Genomic DNA, 21,893 nt, shown 5'->3' on the forward strand with positions numbered 1-21,893 from the left:
CTTATGAAGCAGCTGAAGATAAATTCCTACCAGATGCTGAACATGATCACACTAGAAATGCAATCACTCAATGCACTGTGATTGGGAACCTCTATAAATAGAGCCACATTTCTTATTACAGTGTCTATAGATAATTATAAATCTGTGCTTATTGGCACAGCAAGTGAGGAGAGCGGAGAGCTGTGATTGGCAGGGCTTGCATAAGCAGGCTAATAGTGAAGAATGAATTTCAATCGCAAAGGTTTTACAAAATTTAACATAAGATATTTCTGGCATTCCTGTATTTAATAATCACTTATGAAGCAAAAGAACAAATGGTCCCTGCTAAGTATTTCTTCTCATTCCATATTTACCTAAATGAAGGATAAAGGATACAGCATCAGGATAAGGGATACAGGTGCCAAAAATAAGTTCATGGAAAATTTGCAATTCCCATTTAGGACGGAGTTCAGGTATCACACTTTAAAGGAACAAGAGGAATACTTGCCAGCTCTCCTGAAACTCCCAAGAGACTATGAGAAATAGGGGAGGCTTCCAGTACTCCTAGAAGTTGCACCAGAGCCCTACAAAAACCTCCTAGAAATCAGCAATTACAGAAGGCTTCTTGGGTCTCCAGTCACATAAAGGCGTGGACAGAGATGGTTACATGGTTACAGCAGAAAGTTTCTGATCCTTCAGAAGCCTTATTACTAATGCTCTTCTGGTCATCATCCAGCAAAGTTGGCGAATATCGGTTAGAGGTATTATGACCAATAGATGTAATGAAAGGGGTTTTCCATGATAACATTTTTATTCTATCAGCTTATGAAGGTTAAAAATAACACAATTAGCTATACTCACCCATTGATGATCCAGCAATGTCTCTCTGCCACTACCCCAAGAGGTTGCAGCAATGACATAATAAGTGTACCACACAGCTTGTCAACTGAGACTGGGAGCAGCAACAGGAAGACCTTACTGGAGCAACTATGGATGAGTATAGGTAATTTTATTTTTAGCCTCACTAACTCCATAAAAAAAATGGTAATTATGGAAAACTACTTTAAGGAGATACCAGCATCCTGTATTCTCAGGTGTAATAAAGGGTGGTCAAGCACCTAAAATGTATTTTCTAAATATATACCCTTACACCCTAACTACTTTTGTAATTTGCTTTATTATACCATACCCTACACCTTTACCTATCTAGCTAATCTCTAAATGTGCTTTTTTACTGAACCTCCTGTGATCTTTCGTTTGAGAAGAGTCTCAAACGTGACATCACAGGAGACTGGGGCTGACCTCCCTCCCCACAGCGTCCACCGGCCCTCCTAGAACAGGACGTCACAGGTGGTAGAACTGCAGTTACTCTTTATTGCCGCCACTTCTGAAGACATCCAGATACTGGAAGATGGAGGCTGTGGGAGATGTGAGTGCAGTGCCGGCTCTCTGCTTTTATATCCTCCACCGCCAAAACTTCTGTGAAAGATGCTGTCAGGGGCGGAGATAGAAGCAATGAGGGACACCAATGCTGCCCCACAGCTTCTAGCACCACCCTCAAACTAATTGTTACTCCAGTCTAGTGATAAGAATAGTGTTGAGCGAGTATGTTCTATTAACCCTTTCGGCGAGTATGCTCGGGTCGAGCTCCGAGTATTTACAGCTGCTCGGTAAGATGTTTGAATCGCTCCCGTGTGCATGATTTGCAACTGTTTGACAGTTTTAGTACATGTAAGGAATGTATATTTCTTACACATTCCTCACATGTAATAAAGCTGTCAAACAGTTGCAAATCATGCACACGGGAGCGATTCAACCATATCACCGAGCAGCTATAAATACTCGGAGCTCGGCCCGAGCATACTCGGACAGAACATACTCGCTCAACCCTATATAAGAAGCACCTAATTAAGAGATGTGCACGTCTTAATAATTTATTCGCATCTTACTCCTGCACACCCCTTTATTTAGACTGGCATACAAAATGCAAGTCTTAATGAATCTGACCCATTGAGAAGAGAATATTATCAAATACCTACCCACATATTATCAAGTACATATAATACAGAATTTTAAGTACTATCAAGGACCTTCCCATGTAGATGTTTTACTTAATTACTAATTCAGACACGTTAACAGTAACAGGGCTTCCATTAGCAGACGTTTCACAGTTTTCTACATATCTGTTAAATTATATTTTGAAAGCATTACTGTAGTTAATTAGCACTTCATTTCTTCCCTTTGTGTGATACATTTTTAATAATTCCAGATTAATTAAATTATGCAAATTGGAATAGCTTGAAAATCTTGTTAAGACTGACAAATACAGTAAGTAAGCTTAAAGTCATATATACAAATAATTAATTTTAAAATTAAAGTATGGATTAGGTGGGTGTAGTATAACGTATAGTTGCAATGACATAGTATGGCAAACATAGAGCGAGAGAGTGCTATAACAACTAGGTGATAAAAATGGTGAGTCCTGCTGCCTAACAAGTAGATTTCCGGACTCATTTTTTTTGTTTGCAAAAAGCTGCAATTTGGTTGGTTGCGATAGGCACCACCTCCACTTCTACTTGCACTAGTTTTAGAAATTGCCCAGCTGGTACGATCTTTTAGTCATCTTAGATGATGATAATCTTGAGAATTTATTTGACATCAATAAAATAGTTTCCAGGCTACTGCTGTGTCCAAAACCAAAATTGTGAAACAAATTATTTCAGTCCAAACATACCCACACAGTATGGTTTTAAAAATACCATATAAAGCGAGACTTTTTAACAACTAAATTCAAAGGACAACTGAACAGCACAGTATACTATGAATATTATATGTTTCTCAGTGTGCTGGCGAATAGTAAACCACTATGTATGAAGATCACGACATAATATGCCTCTAAATTGTATTTAATTTCTTCAATGGACTAACCTATAAAATGTTTAAGAAGGTTGCCTAGGATTAGAGAAATATACTGCTTTCTTCCAAAAAGTATTTTATTGTATTGCCGCTCAGCCTCATTCACTTCAATAGAACTGAGCTGTTATACCAGACACATGGCATGGAACATTATAGAAAAAAACAACCATGCTTTTTTTATCCTAGAAAACCTTTTTGTAATGTCACAATTCCATAAGTAAAATTACTTTATAGAACCAATCATAATGTGTCAGAGTTTTAACCATCCAAAAACATGAGGATCCTTCAACATAATGATAATGGTTTCAATTTCTACATTATAGTTTATTTGTCATATACTTAAAGTGAACTTGTCAGTAGGATTTTATATCTCAAACTGATGGCATGTATGTAAAGGTGCCTAATGCTGCTTAAATCCTCATCTTTATAGGGAAAATCCATAGATGAAATATATGCTAATGAGTTAAAAGTGCAGTGGGCGGGCGCTGCACTTACAGCTCTCCTTCCTGGCTCCTTATTCCCAGTCAGCTTCCTGCTCCTGTCTCTGACTGACAGATCACTCATGTTACAGTGAACTGTCAGTCAGAGACAAGAGGCAGGCAGTGCGTGGGAAATAGAGATTCAGGAGCGCTGTAAGTGTAGCGCCCGTCCAATGCACTTATAACTCATTAGTATAGAATTTCAACTATGGATTTCTCTAAAATAGCAAAACAGATTTCTACCGCTGAAGTAATGGTGGTCCAGGTCCTGGGGCCCCCATGATCAGTCAAACCACCACTCTGGAGTGCGCAGATGTTGCATGAGTCGCATGCACAAGTGGTATATTGGCAGAATAGTAATTGAAAGGGACCATATATAGCCCTGAGAGTGAGTGTGCATACCTATAGACTTACTACAAACCCCTACACTGCTCCGTGAGTAGATCATGTAGAACGTGCAAACTCCAGGGTGGTGTTTAGACCAATTGGTAGGGATCTCAGAAACCAGACTCCGACCATTCAGCACCACATAGCAGCCCCTATAAGACATAAAACTTTTTTGCAATTGATAGTTACCATTAAAGACTGTGACTTACAGCCACATCTAAGGACTGGCAATCAGAAAAAAAGGAGACTGGCAACCCTGAAGAGAATAAAAATCATGATTTATGTTTATGCACTATATGCCACTCTTATATGGGCAATATATTATATCATATGAAAACTGTATGATTCTGTTATTAGGACGTTGTTGTAAGTTACTACTTGAGGCCTACTTGGTGGTATTTTAGAATTCTATGGCAACTATTGTTTTAATCACATGATGGTGTTATTTGGGTCTTGTGTAGGGGATCAGCCCTTACTGGACATTGAATACACTGTGACTTTAAGCCATCATGCTCCCCTCTGAGTCTTGTGTTTGGACTAGTCGCCTCCCCCTGTTGTGGTTGGTATGTGCTGAGAGAGCAAGAGAAGAACCAGGAAGTATACAACTTGTGTGTGGCTGTTTGTCTGAGGTAATGGGGAGACGCTGTCAGCTTCCCAGAGACTATAAAGAAGACACTGTTACTCTATGGAAAGAGAAGATTACAGATTATAGCAAGTTTTGTTGTATAGGACTGTGTGAAGGAGTTGAAAATGTATCCTTTTCTTGAAGAACGTTTTCCCTGGAGATTGAGGACTTGAGATAACACACAACACAGCATGTCAGCTATTTCTGTGAGAGTGAAACAAGGTTTGCCGGCCGGCTGGAAGAAAGAGATCCCGTATACAAGAAAAAGACTTAAGTGAATTCATCCAGCTCTTTCCCACCAGGAACAAGTGGTGGCCGCCATCTGCACCTGATCTGCACACGCGTGAGTGACCCATCGATGTGAAATGTTAGGGTTTAGTGTAATTTTCTGTAGCTAAGACGCTATAGCATTACAGCCCGACTAGCGGAAAGCCAGATATGGGATTAGCTCAGAGTAGTTTGTGAAACTGGTTGGGCACTGTTTGTTCTTAGCTCTCATTGCCATAGCTGGAGCATAGTTTGTGACGTGCTCCAGCTATATCTTCCTATGTTCATGTTGGTAATATCATTATTGTAAATATTGTTATTTTCATCTCCCGGCATATAATTCCTTTGTACATAATAAAGCCGGAGTTTTGTTTCAGCCTTCTCGTCTGCTGTGTCGTACTTGAATCCTGCCTTGCGGTGTTCTTTGGACACCGCTACACTTGTACGCCACATTTATTTGGGCACTCTATTAAAAGGGTTGTCCAGAACTAGAGATGAGTGAACCCGAACTTAAAAGTTCAGGAATCGTACTGGACAGTTAGTGTCTGGTGCTAAACAACAAACACGGACTTCTCTCCTCGCAGGAGTTCATTGCAATAATTGGAGTTCTGGGGGATGTCCGGGAGAAGAGAGAGAGAAAATATTTTCCAGATCAAAAGTTCGGGTCCCCATTGTTTTCAATGAATTTTGGGTTCTAGTTGAAGTTTGGGTACAGTTCTTGTAGGTGAACCAAACTTTTGAATAAAGCTCAGATCTGATAACAAAACCCGAATTTCCATATTTTTTTACTATAGGCCTAAAATCTAACAGGTAGCTGGCTCAGAGCGCTCACCGAGCACTCCTGCCAGCGATTCTGCTGATCCACGTCAACAGAGCAGGTGCTCTTCTTCCAGGTTGCTCTGTTGACGGGACATGACTGCCAACATTATACTTATTGACAGCCGGCTCCCCACAGTTAGGCTGCGGGAAGCCGGCTATCAATCAGCATGACGTCAGTAGTGACGCCCTGTCAACAGAGCAGAGCAGTAGAGAAGCTGCTGCTCTGTTGACTTGACATCAGTGGAGGCCGCTGAACCGTCGGCAGGAGTGGTCTGTGACTGTTTTGTACAGGCAGAGATCGGCGAAGGGCACAACAGGCAGTTAGCAACTACCTGCCTGTTAGTGCTTAGGCATGTAGTAAAAAACTGTATAGTCCTGAATAACCACTTTAAACTGTTATTTGGACACTCTATTAAACTGTTCTTTGGAGTGCTGTTTAGCACCATTGTATGAGCGCTGCTTCTGATTCTTGCTTACTAAGATTTCTAATAATTAATTCAGACGTGTGGATTGGTGAGCTTAGTACAATGAATTACCATCTTTGATTCCTACAGGGAAATAACTTTAGCACATACTGTCTAAAAATAAAATGTTCTGAAAATAATGTGTGCCTTGGCTTATTCTTCTCGTCAATAATGTATGTTTAAGAATCTTTGCATATGTGCTACCGTGCTAACATCTGTTCACCATAAACTATTAGTTTTTATTTTGTTTCCTGGGGGTTGCATTTCAGCCGACTGTAAAACCAACAGTAGAAAGGGATGTCACAGAACGCTGACGGAGTAAAAGATTCCCTACATCATTACAAATATGAGTTTGAAACCCTTTGTATATAAAATCTATACAAAACAGATTGCTGTGAGTTGCGATTTGACAATATTCTGCAGCGCATTACTTGCCAAAAGGAAAAAAAAAAACATTTCTATTGTTAACATCATAAGTGCTTAGTGAACATACTGAACAGAATGAACGGGAGCTGACTGCACCTCTTTAAAAAAATGCACAGAATGCAACTTTATCATCACCGGCATTTACTGTGTAAATGAGACAGTCTACAGAATATAATTAGACTGCATGATTTTTAGGTCAGTGTTTGGGAAGGGGTGATGCATCTGTGCATATATTTCACAACTTTCTACTTGTAAAAATCTTTGTGAAGTTTATTTATGCAAAGCAGAACAGAATAAAATAGAGGTGTCACCCATAATAATCAGTTCACTGCTTCCTAACCTCCATTAGACATATAAAAGGATCCCCTTATTAATTAGAGAATTATGTTTCCACAATCATAATCTTGTGCAATTTACTCTTTGGAAAGAAGATCTGAAATTTCAGTGCATTGATTATGTCCATAGACAGAGACTTAACTACAAAAATCTGGGCCTTAAGGCCAACTTTTGAATGAGCTCCTCTCCCTTGTATAAAGGGGCCGTATTCTGCAAAAAGGAGGGAGGGGGAAACTGTTTGGACGACCCGGGGATCGTGGTGGGTCATTTCTCCTGGACTGTCGAAGCTATGGTGAGTTGGCCACTGGGCCGTGATGTTTAATATGGACTCCCTGTGTTTGGATACCCAGAGCAGGATTAATTGGCCACCGGGCCTGTTATATTTTAAAATGGACACTTTGTGTCTGGGTCCCAGGAGCAAGGGGACCGGGATCAGACAGACCCACGTTTTAAGAAAAAGGAACTTGGACACTTAATGGGGGTCCCTACGGTGGAAGGACCAGGGTCGGACGGACCCGAGGAACAAAAACAGATACCTGTTAAAAGAGAACTGTGCCCTAAGACATTTGGGCAGTCATTAATGTATGGGCCAATGAGGCCAGAGAAGGACTCTAGTATAAGAGCATTATAACTGTATATGTTTACTAAATGCATTAAAATAGTACTTGCATAAATATTTTATCAGTACCGTGTGGTTGGGGATGACCATGTTTTAGAAGGAAGGAATGTAAGGGTGTGTACATTGGCAATTCATGCCCTTCATCCCTTGCTTCTGAAATAGGTAGGCTATTGCTGTAATGTGTACAAGGTTTCATGGTTATTAATGTTGTGAATGATTTTTGTATTTTATTGACATTGACAGGCTATGATGTATGTATGTATGATGATGTATGTACAGTACAGACCAAAAGTTTGGACACACCTTCTCATTTAAAGATTTTTCTGTATTTTCATGACTATGAAAATTGTACATTCACACTGAAGGCATCAAAACTATGAATTAACACTACCTCTTGAAGCTCAGCAAGAGAATGCCAAGAGTGTGCAAAGCAGTCATCAAAGCAAAAGGTGGCTACTTTGAAGAACCTAGAATATAAAACATATTTTCAGTTGTTTCACACTTTTTTGGTAAGTATATAATTCCACATGTGTTAATTCATAGTTTTGATGCCTTCAGTGTGAATGTACAATTTTCATAGTCATGAAAATACAGAAAAATCTTTAAATGAGAAGGTGTGTCCAAACTTTTGGTCTGTACTGTATGTATGTATGTATGATGTATGTATGTATGTATGACTAGATAGGGACAGCGTAAGGATAAGTAGTTAATATATATGTATAGGATTAATATTAGATATACGCTAAAACTTTAGTTAGTGCAGTTGTGGGCACAATAGAGATAGGAAGTGTAAAGTGAAAGTGACAGGTAATAGTTCTAAGAATAGCACCAATGTGGGAGAGGCTTAGTTCATGTGTTAAGGGAATTTCCCAGTTGGGAGGAGCGTAGTTAAGATAAGGGAGAGAGCATTTCCTGGCAGAGTTCAGTTCAGTCAGAGGTTGTGAAGTGACTAGTGTGAGGTCCAAGTGGAGATGCTGTGGGCTACTAGGAACAGCATATGGTTGTCGAGCAAGGCAGTGTGAGGCCAAGCTGAGATCTATAACGGTTATTCCTATAACGGCTCGGGCCAGGTACAATGGAGCAGGCCTGGTCTTCTGACATCTCGAGATCGGTGGACGTGGAATTACTTGGGGTACAGATGGCCGGTCCAGGTGCACTTCCAGAAAGGACAGCGAATCCCTGAGGCTGATATAGTCAGCTGGCTTGGGGTTAGTCCAGAATGAGCATGTGACAGAACAGAGGAGCTAAGGAGGAAGGAACTGTGTATTGCTGTGTCCTATTCCACCTCTACTTACCTAATGAACTTGGACTGTTTAGTAACAGTTTGAATGTTGCAAGAAAACTGGTGTCCCATGAATTGTTTGCGGCGTCTCCTGCGGACTGAAGCCTGAAGAAAACAGAGACATGCAGCCCACAAGTGAGTGTGATGAACCCCACACTCTACAGCACACTAGAACTAGGACATCCTCTGTCTGTAAAGTGCCATAGCGCAACTGGACAGCAGCTCGATTGCGATTATCTCTCTGTCGCACTTTACATTTACAATCTGATGTTTTATTCTAGAGAAATCTATGTTTTTATTATATGTAAATGAGCGGTTCCGGGTTATAGGCCGACACTGATCTGCTCGAGATACTGCCTCCAGAGATTATTTCTAATAAAATGGAGTGTTACAGTTGTGAGACATGCAACTAACACAGAACAGTAGAACTGAACCTTGTCTTATAACAAACATATTTGCTGCAGCTCTGACAGCTCTGCTGTATTGCAACTCTGCCTGCCTGAGAGATGGAAGCTGAAGCTGAGAGGAACCTGCTGATGGGTCAGTTATAATAACACACAGCTCTGCAGTGAGATCAGGAGAGCAGAGCGCTGCCATTACATATCACATTGGTAACGTCCCTGTTATTTAAAACAAGCTCTGGAGGCAGATTCTCATGCAGATCAGTGTTCAGCCCATAGATCTTAACAGCTCATTTACATATAAGAAAAACATGGATTTTGCTGGAATTAGACATCGGATCGCAGATATCAAGGTATTATTTTATTCAGCTTCCTATGACCTACATGCCCATGTAGACAGCTTAGGAAGGTTGTTCCTACTGACAGATTCCCTTTAATCCTATTATCTAATTAGATGCTCAGTGCACTCTTGGTGTGGCTGAGCTTTTATGTAATTGTACTGTTTCTGTTACTGGTGGCTACTGTCTCATACACTGCTTTAGTATTGGTGTGACTATTGTGTGCTTTGCATCCCCTCGAGATGGCCTCTACACAACACAAGGGTGCTGTGCTGCACACCCCTTTCTCTTACAGGCACTGGTCAATATCCTGATGCTCCTTTTAGCCCATGGGCCCCATAGTAACAGCAATGACTGCTGAATTGGTAGCTCTGCCATTGCTTTTTTGTATGATCTGCATACTGCAAAGCAAATGACACTACTGAAAATGATCAGATTGATTGGCAGCTTCAACTTTTAGTAAGTGGCCATTTGTAAAGGTGATTGCTATACACTCAGGCGAGATAACGAAGAGAAATGTACCCTGAGAAAAAGGTTATGTCTGTAGAGAAAATATATCATATGTTCATCACAAATATGAATGCAATGCATTATAACTCTCCATCCAGCAAGGGCATAACGTTTGGAGGTACAGAAGTAGAAGTACCCGACCCCTCTGTCACATATGAAGGCTGGTATCATCAATGTGGGGCGGCCCCTAGTGATTTTGTGCTTGAGCTATAGACTCTCTTATGTCACTTCTGCTCCCCAGTATTAAAAGAAAGACACAAAATTGATTTCAATAGCATAAGCATGGCACAGGAAAAATATATAACATAATGTAGGTTCCTATAGGCTATGATCATTGAAGAAGATATCAATACATAGTGCAAATTTTCTATCTGATCGAGTGATGGGGCTAATTACTGGGCCATAAAGAGAGCTGCTTCTGATGAAGAAAACTGCCTATTTGCGCAAAAATGGATATACTGTAAAACATGTAACACAACTTCCAGTGGTTTAATTGACAAAAAAGTAAAGGGTTATTATCCTGTTACTCAGCAGACACCATCAAAAGTTTCAGGGCAGGCTGATATCCCCTCTGTATGCCTGCCTGTGGGATCTTATGAACCACAAATGAGCCCCGTTACGACATAAGCTACTAATGTTCAATACAATGAACTTTATGATGACTTTTTTTTGTAACAGATATTAGACATTAAATATAAAATTCCCAGGGCAGATGCACACTGTATTCTTTATCTGACAGAAGCAGTAATTTTAATGGGGAGGTTAGCCATTACTGCAGCACTGCCAAGTCCTACATCCGAGTGCTTATGTGATTTCAAAGCAATCACTTAATGGCATAAAGGGTGTTATATAAGGTTCATCATCAAAATTCTACAGACAACCAGAGCAGTAGATTCTACTCATTAAGGAAAGATTGGAAAAAAAACTAAAAAAGTAGACACCATAATCTAGAGAAAGAAGTACCGTAATAGCCAAAAAGACTGATACATAATAAACATAGTTTATAGTTACCTTTAGATAAATTAATTCATGCATTGGTTATTGCACCCAGTTGCACTTACAGTTCCATAAATGCATACTGTGTTATTATATACAATGCGAAATTGCCAAACTAATATATCTTTTGGCGTTTTGGGGAGGTAACAGAACCAGAAGGAAAGAAAAATAACACATTTATGGTAAGTATTGCTCTGTAACTGGGATTCTAAGGTCTAGAGAAGGTAAACTGTCAGAAAATGGAGCAGCTTCATGGAACAATGTGTTTGCATAGGTGTTTTACATAATCCCTTGACAGAACAAAATCTAAGTACTTGTATCAAAAAGACTCAAACAGAATGTAACTATTGTATAACTATGATAATGTCACTGTAGTCATTGCATCAGTAACCAGCAGAGAATTCACACATGCCTCAGACATGTAGGTCTCAACAAAAACCATTTCATTATTATGAAATACATTATTTTCAGATTTTTAGAAATGGTATGAGTTAGAAAAAGAACTGAAGTAATGTCCTTGAATTCCAATAAATAGAAATTTGTTTTCCTTTAATCTAAAGAACTTTGAAATTCTTCTCTGCATTAAAGGCAAAACATTTAATGGATCTCTTACCTATTGAAAAAAATACACATAAGACAGATACATTCAAGAGTCCAAGTATAAAACCTGACCCAATGTGCGTTTCACCAATGGCTTCATCTGGGGTTGGTGAAATGCATGTGGGTTGTCGTAAGTGCATTGGTGGTTTTATACTTGAATTCTCATTTCTAGGTGTTTTGTACTGACATTTTTAAATTGTTATTGTCTATATACAAATAATGAATATATTTCTAATTACTCTAGGGTTGCACTCTTTAAGGAACAATGGCCCCAATTAATAAAGATAAGCATTTTTCGTGACGGTCTTGATGAGTAGGTGAGCTGGAGTCAGACCCACCTAATTCATTAAGAATGCCTCTTAATGAATCTATCATGTATGGCAAGTGATTTGCGCCTCAAACACTGGAGTAAGATTTGTTTCATGAGGAATGAAGCTGCTCATCCACTTTATCGGAGCTGGGCAAAAATCGAGAGAGAATGCCAAAAGTTGCAAAATTTAAGTATAGCCCCGCATTGTGCCAAAATGTTACGATTTTCATAGCTTTTTCACCAGAATTCTGCCATAAAAGCTTTGATTAATCGGGCCCAATGTGTTTGTATACTTTTAAATCAATGTAATGTGTCCATCTAAATAATGATCAACTGCCATATCAGATTTAACTTTGAAATGTATGAAAACATCTAAATGTTTGGACCAAAAAATCTATATGGTCAGTCAAGCAAAGTGAATAATCAAATTAATTTGAAAAAACAACAATATTTATTATTGTCTCAAAGTATTCAGAATATAATATACAAAAGTTAAGAACAAAGATGCCTCACAACTTGAGGGACACATAAAATGGACCTGTCACAGCATTGTTGTAGGATATCCCAGGGGCTTCTTCCCTATCCCTACAGCTAGGGGCGCCCTAGCTAACTTTGCTCTCCGGATTACTTCTGATGGTGAAGACGCCGGTGCCACGTGCCTTGATGAGCTCCTATATCACCCCTTATTTGTCCCTTCCCCCACTCAGGCAAATGGGGAGTTGTAATGTATAAGAGTACACAAACCATACTAACAAGGGAAGACGTACAGGGATAAATGAAAATACCAATCATACAAATATGCACTCACAAACAACAGAGTGGAACACCGAGAAGTAAAAGAAGGAAAAACAAAATAGGAGAGGATGAAGATATGCACAAAGACAAATCACCAAGCAACAGTCTTTAGAACAACACTCCAAACGCCTCCTCAAACAACCAACACCTCCAACTCCAGAACCAGGCAGTATGAAACTAACACCGGAAATCCCTGATTGCCAGAGGTGAGTACATATAGCAGAAGGGAGTGGCCAACACTGAACAACTGAGACCATCAAAGCAGGAAAGCTCCACAAGCTCTTAACTGAACAGATTAACCCGTGCACTGCTATCAGAAAGCGGCACTGTTTAATATGATGGTGAAGTGCTTCTAAGTAGTGCAGGAGTACGTGAAATCAGACACGGCGGTCTTCTGGCCCCTCTCTGTTGTGGTAAACCCGTGATAGAACCTGTACATAATACATGTGTGAACTTGGTTGCAGTGTCATAATCCCAGTAAAGTGCTAATGATTATCAAAAGAAATTAGATGACACCAGTGTTAATTCGAAAATGTGTAAGGAGAAATAGTTATGCTAATGAGAACATTAGTCCAATCTAATAGTTGGTCTTTACCTAGGTTACAGGTGCATGTCAGGTCCCGTGTCACTCCACCCTGATGCACGTTTCATCCTGCTTTCTAAGGGGACGTGACACGGGACCTGACATACACTTGTGACCTAGGTAAAGAGCTACTAATAGATTATACTGTACTGTACATTTTCGAATGATTTTGAATATTCCCTTTGCTTGCCTGGCCATTTAGATTTTTTGGTCCAGACATTTAGGTGTTTGTAAAAGTGTTTTGAGTAATTTCTCTTATTTGTCTTGCGGTATTGTAATTTTTTGGTTCTTCAAAATGGCGCAAGCAGTTCTTGAATTTTTATCAAAGGCAAAATTGGTCTTTATTTTTGTCTTTAACCCTTTTTGCAACATTTTAGCGTGAAAAGTCACACGGTGCAAAATTGCACCAAAATATCTAGCACACATAAAATATCTTCAGGTGGGGGATCAGGATACATTTGTGACTTACTACTTTTCGAAAAGCTGCAAACGATGACTCAAATGAAAACATCTGGAAATCTCAAACTATTCAGACAATGATGAACATATAAAAGAACATGCAAACTCATTCAAAATAAACTTTAAAAAAGGTGCAAATTAAAAGAAGAATTAACCACAAATGAAAAACAGGCAAAAAATAATAACTAATAAAAGGCGCAACTGCAATGTTGAATCGACCCCTAATTATATCTAAAAGACTCAAACAGAATATGACATTTGTATAACTATGATAATGTGACTGTAGTCACTGCACTGGTAACCAGCAGAGAATTCACACATACCTCAAACATGTAGGTCTCAGCAGAAACCATTTCATTATTATGAAAGCCATTATTTTCAGATTTTTAGAGACAGTATGAGTTAGGAAAAGAACTGAAGTGATATCCTTGAATGCCATTGAATAGCATTTTGTTTTTCTTTAATCTAAAGAGGTTTGAAATTCTTTTCTAAGTTAAAGGCAACACATGAATTTATCAATTCAGGCTGTATCCAGACTATGTGGGAGATTTTTAAGCCAAATACACTAGAATTCTACTGGAATCTGATGACTTACACTGTATTTATTATGCGTCCTAGACTTGGCCTCGTTGGAGGGAGGCATGATCTAGAGCAGGGAAATCAAACTCAAACACACAGAGGGCCAAAATTAAAAACTTGGACAAAGTTGCGGGCCAACCAGTATACAGTATAATGGGCCCCACATAGTCCTCCATACAGTATACAGTGCCCCACATAGTCCCCCATACAGTATTATGGGCACCACATATTCCTCCATACATAATAATGGCCCAGCGTAGTCCTCCGTACAGAATAATGGGCCCCACATAGTCCTCCATACAGAATAATGGTCTTCACATAGTCCTCCATACAGAATAATAACCCCACATAGGGGTGGTGGTTCTGGAGTCGTGGGCCAAATAAAACCACCCTGCGGGCCAGATTTGGCCCATGGGCCAGAGTCTGACATGTGTGATCTAGAGGAAAGGTTTGTGGCCTAAACGTGACACTGTATTTCCAACAATGTTCCAAAATTTTGGAGCAAATTTCTGGCACAATGCAAGTCAACTGATAGTGTACATTTAGTCTAGATAGTCTAAAGATGCACTACATTTATCAAATAGCATGACCAATTTGATAAATGTGCATTTTATAACTATATACGGTCTAAAAATTAGACCGTATTGATAAATATTCTCCTTTGTTTTTACTTTTCGCTCAGCATATGCATTGGAAAAGTGTATCCATATACCTTATTCACCCTATAGAGGCCAAAGGAATGTCCTTTCGACCTCTTTCAGGTTGAGTGCACACCCAACCCAGCCGCAGAGTTTTCCCATAAGCAGTCGCTGCAGGAAATTGCTGGTGGTTGTATTCTTCGAGTGGCATCACTGGCGGTTTGGCGGTCCTACTTGCAGCAGCTCTACTGCTGGCATCTCTTACTCTATACTTTCCAATAGGTAGCCAATCGAAGTATGGACAAGTCATTTCTTTTAAGGCTACAAGGTTTCTGAATCCAGAAGCAGTTAAAAGAAAGGACACAAGACAGAACATGTAGACAGCAATGTTGTTTGATATTGCTGTGCATTCTATGGGGCGCTTTTGCAGTGTTTTTTCAGGCGGATTCCGGGTGAAATTAGCCTGAAAAAGACATTGTGTGCACATAGTCTCACGCTGTTATATTTCAATTTATTTTTACTCTGGTATCCTGCAGTACTGTGCAGTATACTTTTCTTTCTGTAACATAGCTGCCTAAGGGCGTTACATGGCTCTATATTCCCATACAGTGGCATATATTGGAGTCTTCCAGTGGAAATAGTCATCTGGGAGTTATCCCATTATATAATTCTAATGGAAGGCTCAAAGGTAATGGGGTTATTTCCATTTAAGTCATCCATGACTGACATATAAACACTTGTCTATAGGTGCCAAGGGTGCCAGGGAATATGGAAACAACCAAACAGGGGGTATTTCCATCTCACTCATATATAAACACCATGAGCCCTAGTTTTATTTTAAATCTTTTCCTATATACGCTCCTGTAAAATATGAATGTGGCCTAAATAAATATCTTGGGATTTGATATTTCAAAAAGACATAAGGCAAAAGATTAGAACAAAATGCCATATTCTGAATACAAAAACAACCCAAAGCAGAGGACTGCTTTTAACAGCGAAGAAGACAATATCAATGTTATATGCATTTTTAATGTTATTCTATCACTTATTAGTCTATGTCATGTACGGTAAGATCATTATCCAGACATCAGTCATGATACTACAGCATTGAAGTGATACAATGAGAAAAAATAGTTTTCACATTGTGTTTCCTGATCCAAAGCTGTCTGTATGTATGATAAATAACTATCTAAGCAGTATCAGCTAATGAATAGACTTCCCCTCGAATTAACATACCTGCTCTGCGTATAGGGACTTTGCCGTAAGCAGTTTAGAGTGACAGTTGTGTGTTTTTCTCCATTCTCCATCAGTCTTTGAACTTTCCATTGTTCAGAGTCATCCACTCTCATAGCAATCACTTTGGCGCCAAGAGCAGCTTTGACCCTGCAGAAGAGAGAATATAGGGAAAATGATTTAGCAGCGCATCTCCAATGACAGCTAGCAATGTATCAAAGACCTAACAATGCACAAAGACCTCAGCAGGATGACACCTTCTCTGGATCATTGTTAATGACTGATTCACAACTCAAGATGTGATTACTAACCATGCAAAAGAAGACTGCTGAAAGAGTAGAACAGACGTATATCGCTGTCTGCATTAATATGCACAGCAAAAAGAAATGAATGAACAAAATGGCAATAAGCAGTCTTATCATTTTAGAAATAGGATGCTACTTACTTGGATATCAAACCATCCTTGGAAAATGCTTTGATTTGTTAGATACTTTGGTGCTTTCAGCAACTGCTTATAAATGTTGCTGCCTCTTTATATAGAGGAAATCCATGAAAAAGTATATTTAGATATAGGTGTATCAAGTAAGTATGTAATATACTGTGTATATCTAATTCACAGCATCAGAAAAGAGATAAAGGCTGGGGGGGGGACATTGCACTATATTTGGCTGGGGACAAAAGACAAAGTAGGGGTCTAACTTTCATAGTATGTAGAGAGAAATTCACCGCACACTCTTGTTCCAAAAGATGCAGTTATTTTTAATTCAATTGAAGGTGAAAGGCAGAAGTGTACAAAACATCAAAGGAGCTGGGAGGAAAGCGACATAGATATAGATAACGTTTCAACCCCTCTTTGTCAAAAGGGTTGCTGTATGCAGAGGAGGAACGACACGCTCCCGCACCTAAGTCAGCTGTGTCTGAATTACTCTCTACATAGCTCAGGAGTTACACATCCCGCTCCACCAGCACTCCGAAACATTGACCAAGTGAATGCCAATTTTCTTTCCTGACGTACACAGGATACTTTTTGGCAAGTCTGAGCCAAGAGATCAATCAGTCACTCTTATACTGGGCCTATGAGTGACATTGAGGGTATCCTTTATTTATTTCAAAAGGTTCAAATAAGACATCCAAGAGTCCAAGCATGAAACCTCAACAATCAGCGTTTCACCAAATGGCTTCATCTGGGGTTGGTGAAACGCGCATGGGGAGTGGTGGATGCGTTAAAGGTTTTACATTTGGACGTTTGTTTTTAAGAGTTTAGTATTGATATAAGCCTTCAAAAGAAACCTGAAGACCTACCTCTTCCGACAAGCCTACAACCTGCAGTAACCACCGCTCCACCACATTACTGCATGACCTCCTCTACCCCCACCTACTGTATCCTCACCCATCCCTTGTAGATTGTGAGCCCTGGCGGGCAGGGCCCTCGCTCCTCCTGTACCAGTCGCTGACTCGTTTTGTTAAGATTATGTAAATTGTAAAAAACTGCAGCAGCGCTGCTGCTATAGTACGATCAGATAGGCAAAGAGCCGCAATCTCAAAGCACCGTATGCCCGGGTGCAAATAATAATGAAATGATAAAAAGAAAAGAGATGCGCTGCAAACCACTCATAAAATACCAAGAGAGTGATTCCTACCTGTGTAAGAGAAAATGGTAGTCCAAATGAAGATATACGCAAGCCAGCACACCTACCAGGCTGTCTGCAGTCCTTCTCACCCATGATCTTCATCCCTGTATCCACCTAGTGCAATGGCTGCATGTACCTGAAAGCTTGAATCTCTGAGAGTCTCTGCAGTCCTCTATCCCCTCTAATACGCTGTTTGAACCCATTTTCTGCAACACTCACGGCTTGTTCTACTGACTCCGGCACGTGTCTATCACCTCTAGTTGCAGTTGTGATTTCTTCAAAGGACCCCTGGAAGCTGCAAGCGTATATCTTCATTTGGACTACCATTTTCTCTTAGACAGGTAGGAATCACTCTCTTGGTATTTTATGAGTGGTTTGCAGCGCATCTCTTTTCTTTTTATCAAGATTATGTAAATGTTTTTGCTATGTATATCCCTATCACATGTCAAGCCCCATGGAATAAATGGCGCTATAATAATAAATAATAATAATTTTTAATTTGCTATTGTCTAAATACAAATCATTTAATATTTTCCTATTAATTCTGGTCTTGCATGTGACGCGCCCCTGGGCCTGTGTCGCGCTGCGCTGCGCATGCGGGAGCTTACCCGGAGCCGGATCTGGGGAGGGTTGTAGTCTCGTGGCGGTGACCCGGTCCGTGCCCAGGGAGTCAAACTAGACGGCAGTCCATTAGTAGTAAATGGTTGATGACTACGCCACCCGTTGAGTGCAGCCAGGGGGCTGCTGCTGCAGGGCAGACCGCTGAGGCCGATGGTGGGATTGTGCAGCGTGATAGTATAACCCCCAACGGGAGGGGTATGGCCTCAGGGCAGCCGACGTGGATGATGGGGGTAGCAGGAACCACTCAGAGACGGTACGGTGTAGTTCAGGGTCTTTACTGGTAACAACAAAAGACCCTCCCGGAGTACTTGCTAGCGGATGGGGCCTGGTCAGTCCTTGAGCAGATGGGATCTCCCCTGGCCAGGCGTAGTTGTAGGCCTCCCAAACTGACTGTACTCTTCTGGCTACCTTGCTAGGAGCTGATGTAAGTAGCCCACGTCCCTGAGTGTACCGTGTGGTGCTCACCCGTATGGCCGGTGACTCGGGGCCTTCTAATGGCTTCCGCTCCACGATGGCGGTGCTGGTCCCACGCGTGTGACCGTGCCTTCGGGCTTCTGGGCCAGAGGACCTGAAATCCCCTGCCTGACGGATTCTGCTGCTGGGCAGGAATTAGTCCCCACAGCCTCGGACTCCGGGTCCGGTAAAAAGTCTTCTTAGTCAGGGCGAACTCTGCAGCTGCCAGCCCCTGACTCCTTGTAACTGCTGTTTCTTCCTATGCTGTCTCTACTTCTTCTCTTCTTCTACTCACTCACCCTGCCTCAGCCCCAGGTTTATACAGGGGAAGTTCTTCCCCTCCCAAGACTGGGCAGGAGGTGTGGCATGCACAGGATCCCTGACTAAAGGACCTCCCACCTGCTCTCAGACATAACATTACGTTACTGTGGCAACCAGACCCCTGGGGTGTCACATTCCCCCCTAGTAAAATTTAGTACTCCGGGACTAAACACATTTAGAAAACATAACAAGGCAAAACATTAATAATACAATAAGAAAACACATAAAGATGGTTACGGCGTGTCCGCAACCGGGTGCAGTCTCTGAAGAAAGCAAGGTGTCCATTTCACCAACACAGGGAGACGTAACCAGGTAGGGGTCTGTTCTACCCCGAGTCCTTGACAGTCTTTAGTCCATCCTGGGTTACGCTCCAACTATATACAAGGATTCCCGGTAAATCCACCAAGGATTCCTAAAAACAACTAGAAATACAAAATTACACACAAGCAACTATAGACAGGTAAACATTATAAAATAGCTTAAACATTTAGATCCTCCAACGTGCGGGTAACTGGCCTCTAGTGGCCCTAGTGGACCTACGGAGCTGACTGTCTGGCCCTGAACTACAGGGTGTAGGAGCTGTCAAGGGTAAACTGGGCAGCTGTCTACCGGCTCTTTGTCTCACTAGGGGTACGGCAGGCTCACTATAAGCAGAGGGTTGATTCTCCTGTTCTACTTGTGTGGAGTCTTCTGCCTCCTGGACCGGCTGTTCTTCCAGCTCTACCCGTTGCTCCGTAGGTTCTTGGGATGATGGTTGGAGGAAGGTGAGTACGGGTACCACAACTGCACCATTGACTTGAGTCCAAGACCGAGGGAAGTCCCCGAGCACGGTACTAACCATATCTTCCCTTTCTCCCACGGGTCGATGGTCTTCTTGTTCCTCTTCAGGGTTCCTCAGTTGTTCGGGACACTTCTTCAGGTGGTCCCGGGATACAATGGCTGTGGTTTCCCCTCCGTCTTTACTGATGGTACAGACCTTCGGGTTCTCGTGGCTTGAGGGCAGTACGGTGTACGGGTCCTTCTCCCACTGGTCATCCAACTTGTGGAGCCGTCTTTTCCTCTTCAAGACCTGCTCTCCGGGTACCAGGGGAACAGCGGGAGCATACTGGTTGTAAGTCTTCTCTTGTCTTTCCCTAGCCTGACAGAGACTTCGCTCCACGCTCTCCTGTACTCTCCGGTACTGCTGCTGCCTCTCTGTGTCCCAGTCTGTTTCTGGTGAAGTGTCCTCAGGTGTCAGGACTCCCATTTCCAGGTCAACAGGTAACTTACCAGGTCTCGCCCTCATTAGGTAAGCCGGGGTACAGTTGGTGGAACCTACCGGGATGTGGTTGTATAGGTCCACCAGATCGGGCAACTTCTCAGGCCACAGACTGCGTTCTTCCAGGGGCAATGTTTTTAGAAGATCCATTACCACCTGGTTCATTTTTTCACAAAGTCCATTAGTTTGCGGATGGTAGGGTGTCGTCCTTATCTTCCGGCAGCCATACAGATTGCAGAATTCCTGGAAGACCTCCGCTTCAAAGGCAGGTCCCTGGTCCGTCAGCACTTGGTCCGGGTACCCGTGTGGACGGCAGAAGTGCTGCTGGAAGGCCCTAGCTGCTGTTTGAGCCGTTAAGTCCTTGACGGGGACGACAACCAAGAACCGGGAGTAATGATCCACGATGGTTAACGCGTAGACGTAGCCACTTCTGCTTGGGGTCAGTTTTACATGATCCAAGGCTACCAGTTCCAACGGTTGCCGGGTGACGATGGACTGCAGGGGAGTCTTCTGGCTGGCCCGGTCCTTCCTTCTCAGATTGCACGGGCCACAGTCTCTGCACCACTTCTCGATGGTTCCCCTCATGCCTACCCAGTGGAACCGCTCGCGCAGCAGGAACTCCAGCTTTTTCCACCCGAAGTGTCCAGCTCCGTCGTGGTATGCCTCCATCACCATGGCTGCGTCTCTTCGGGGCACCACTACTTGCCAGAGTAGTTCATGCGTCCGGGAGTTGACCATTCTGCGGCACAACTTCCCCTTGTAAAGGAATAGTCGACTCTTCTCCGCCCATAGTTGTTTGGCTTCCTCCGGAGCGTCTGGTTCAAGGCGAGCCTCCGGCCGAGTCAGCATCTCCTTCACCAGTCGGACGGCAGGGTCGCTGTCTTGCGTTTCCGCCCAGTTGTAGTGGGGTAAGGGGTTCAACGTAGCAGCCTGCTTACCCCTTACCCGGTGGGAATACTGGATAGTCCCATGACGGTGGAACGCAGGGAGTTCAACTTCTTCCAGTCCCTCCGGATCTTCTCCTTCGTCCGGCAGGTTGGGCATCCTGGACAGGGCGTCCGCGTTAGTATTGGAGCGTCCTGCCCGGTATTTGATTGTGAACTCGTAGTTGGACAGACGGGCCATCCACCTCTGCTCCAGGGCACCGAGTCTTGCCGTGTCCAGGTGTGTCAACGGGTTGTTATCCGTGTATACGGTGAACCGGGAAGAAGCGAGGTAATGCCTAAAGCGCTCGGTGACTGCCCATACCACGGCCAGGAACTCTAACTTAAATGAGCTGTAATTTTCGGGGTTCCTTTCGGTGGGTCGCAGTTTTCGGCTGGCATAGGAGATTACTCGTTCTCTCCCCTGCTGAATCTGGGACAATACGGCTCCTAGCCCGATGTTACTGGCGTCGGTGTAGAGGATGAAGGGCTGGCTATAGTCCGGGTACGCCAAGATTTCATCCCCCGTGAGGGCCATCTTCAGCTGGCGGAAGGACTCTTCTTCTAGCTTTTCCCATTTGAAGGGCGGCTTCTGGTTCTTGGCCTTCCGGGACTGGCCTATCAGGAGGTCCTGCATAGGTGCTG

General features: G+C 42.2%; 1 protein-coding gene across 1 annotated transcript in view; it reads right to left on the reverse strand.

Annotated features, from left to right (window-relative positions):
- The window catches only part of TMEM132B (transmembrane protein 132B), an 874,875-nt gene that overhangs the window by 519,682 nt on the left and 333,300 nt on the right, over positions 1-21,893 (reverse strand). The window contains exon 3 of the mRNA XM_073676144.1: positions 16,045-16,191. Coding sequence (XP_073532245.1) covers positions 16,045-16,191 — 147 coding nt within the window. The remainder of the gene's footprint in view (positions 1-16,044; positions 16,192-21,893) is intronic.

Source organism: Phyllobates terribilis, unplaced genomic scaffold (assembly GCF_046119375.1).
Source record: "Phyllobates terribilis strain yellow unplaced genomic scaffold, ASM4611937v1 Scaffold_1__5_contigs__length_1240528914, whole genome shotgun sequence".
Lineage (NCBI taxonomy): Eukaryota > Metazoa > Chordata > Amphibia > Anura > Dendrobatidae > Phyllobates > Phyllobates terribilis.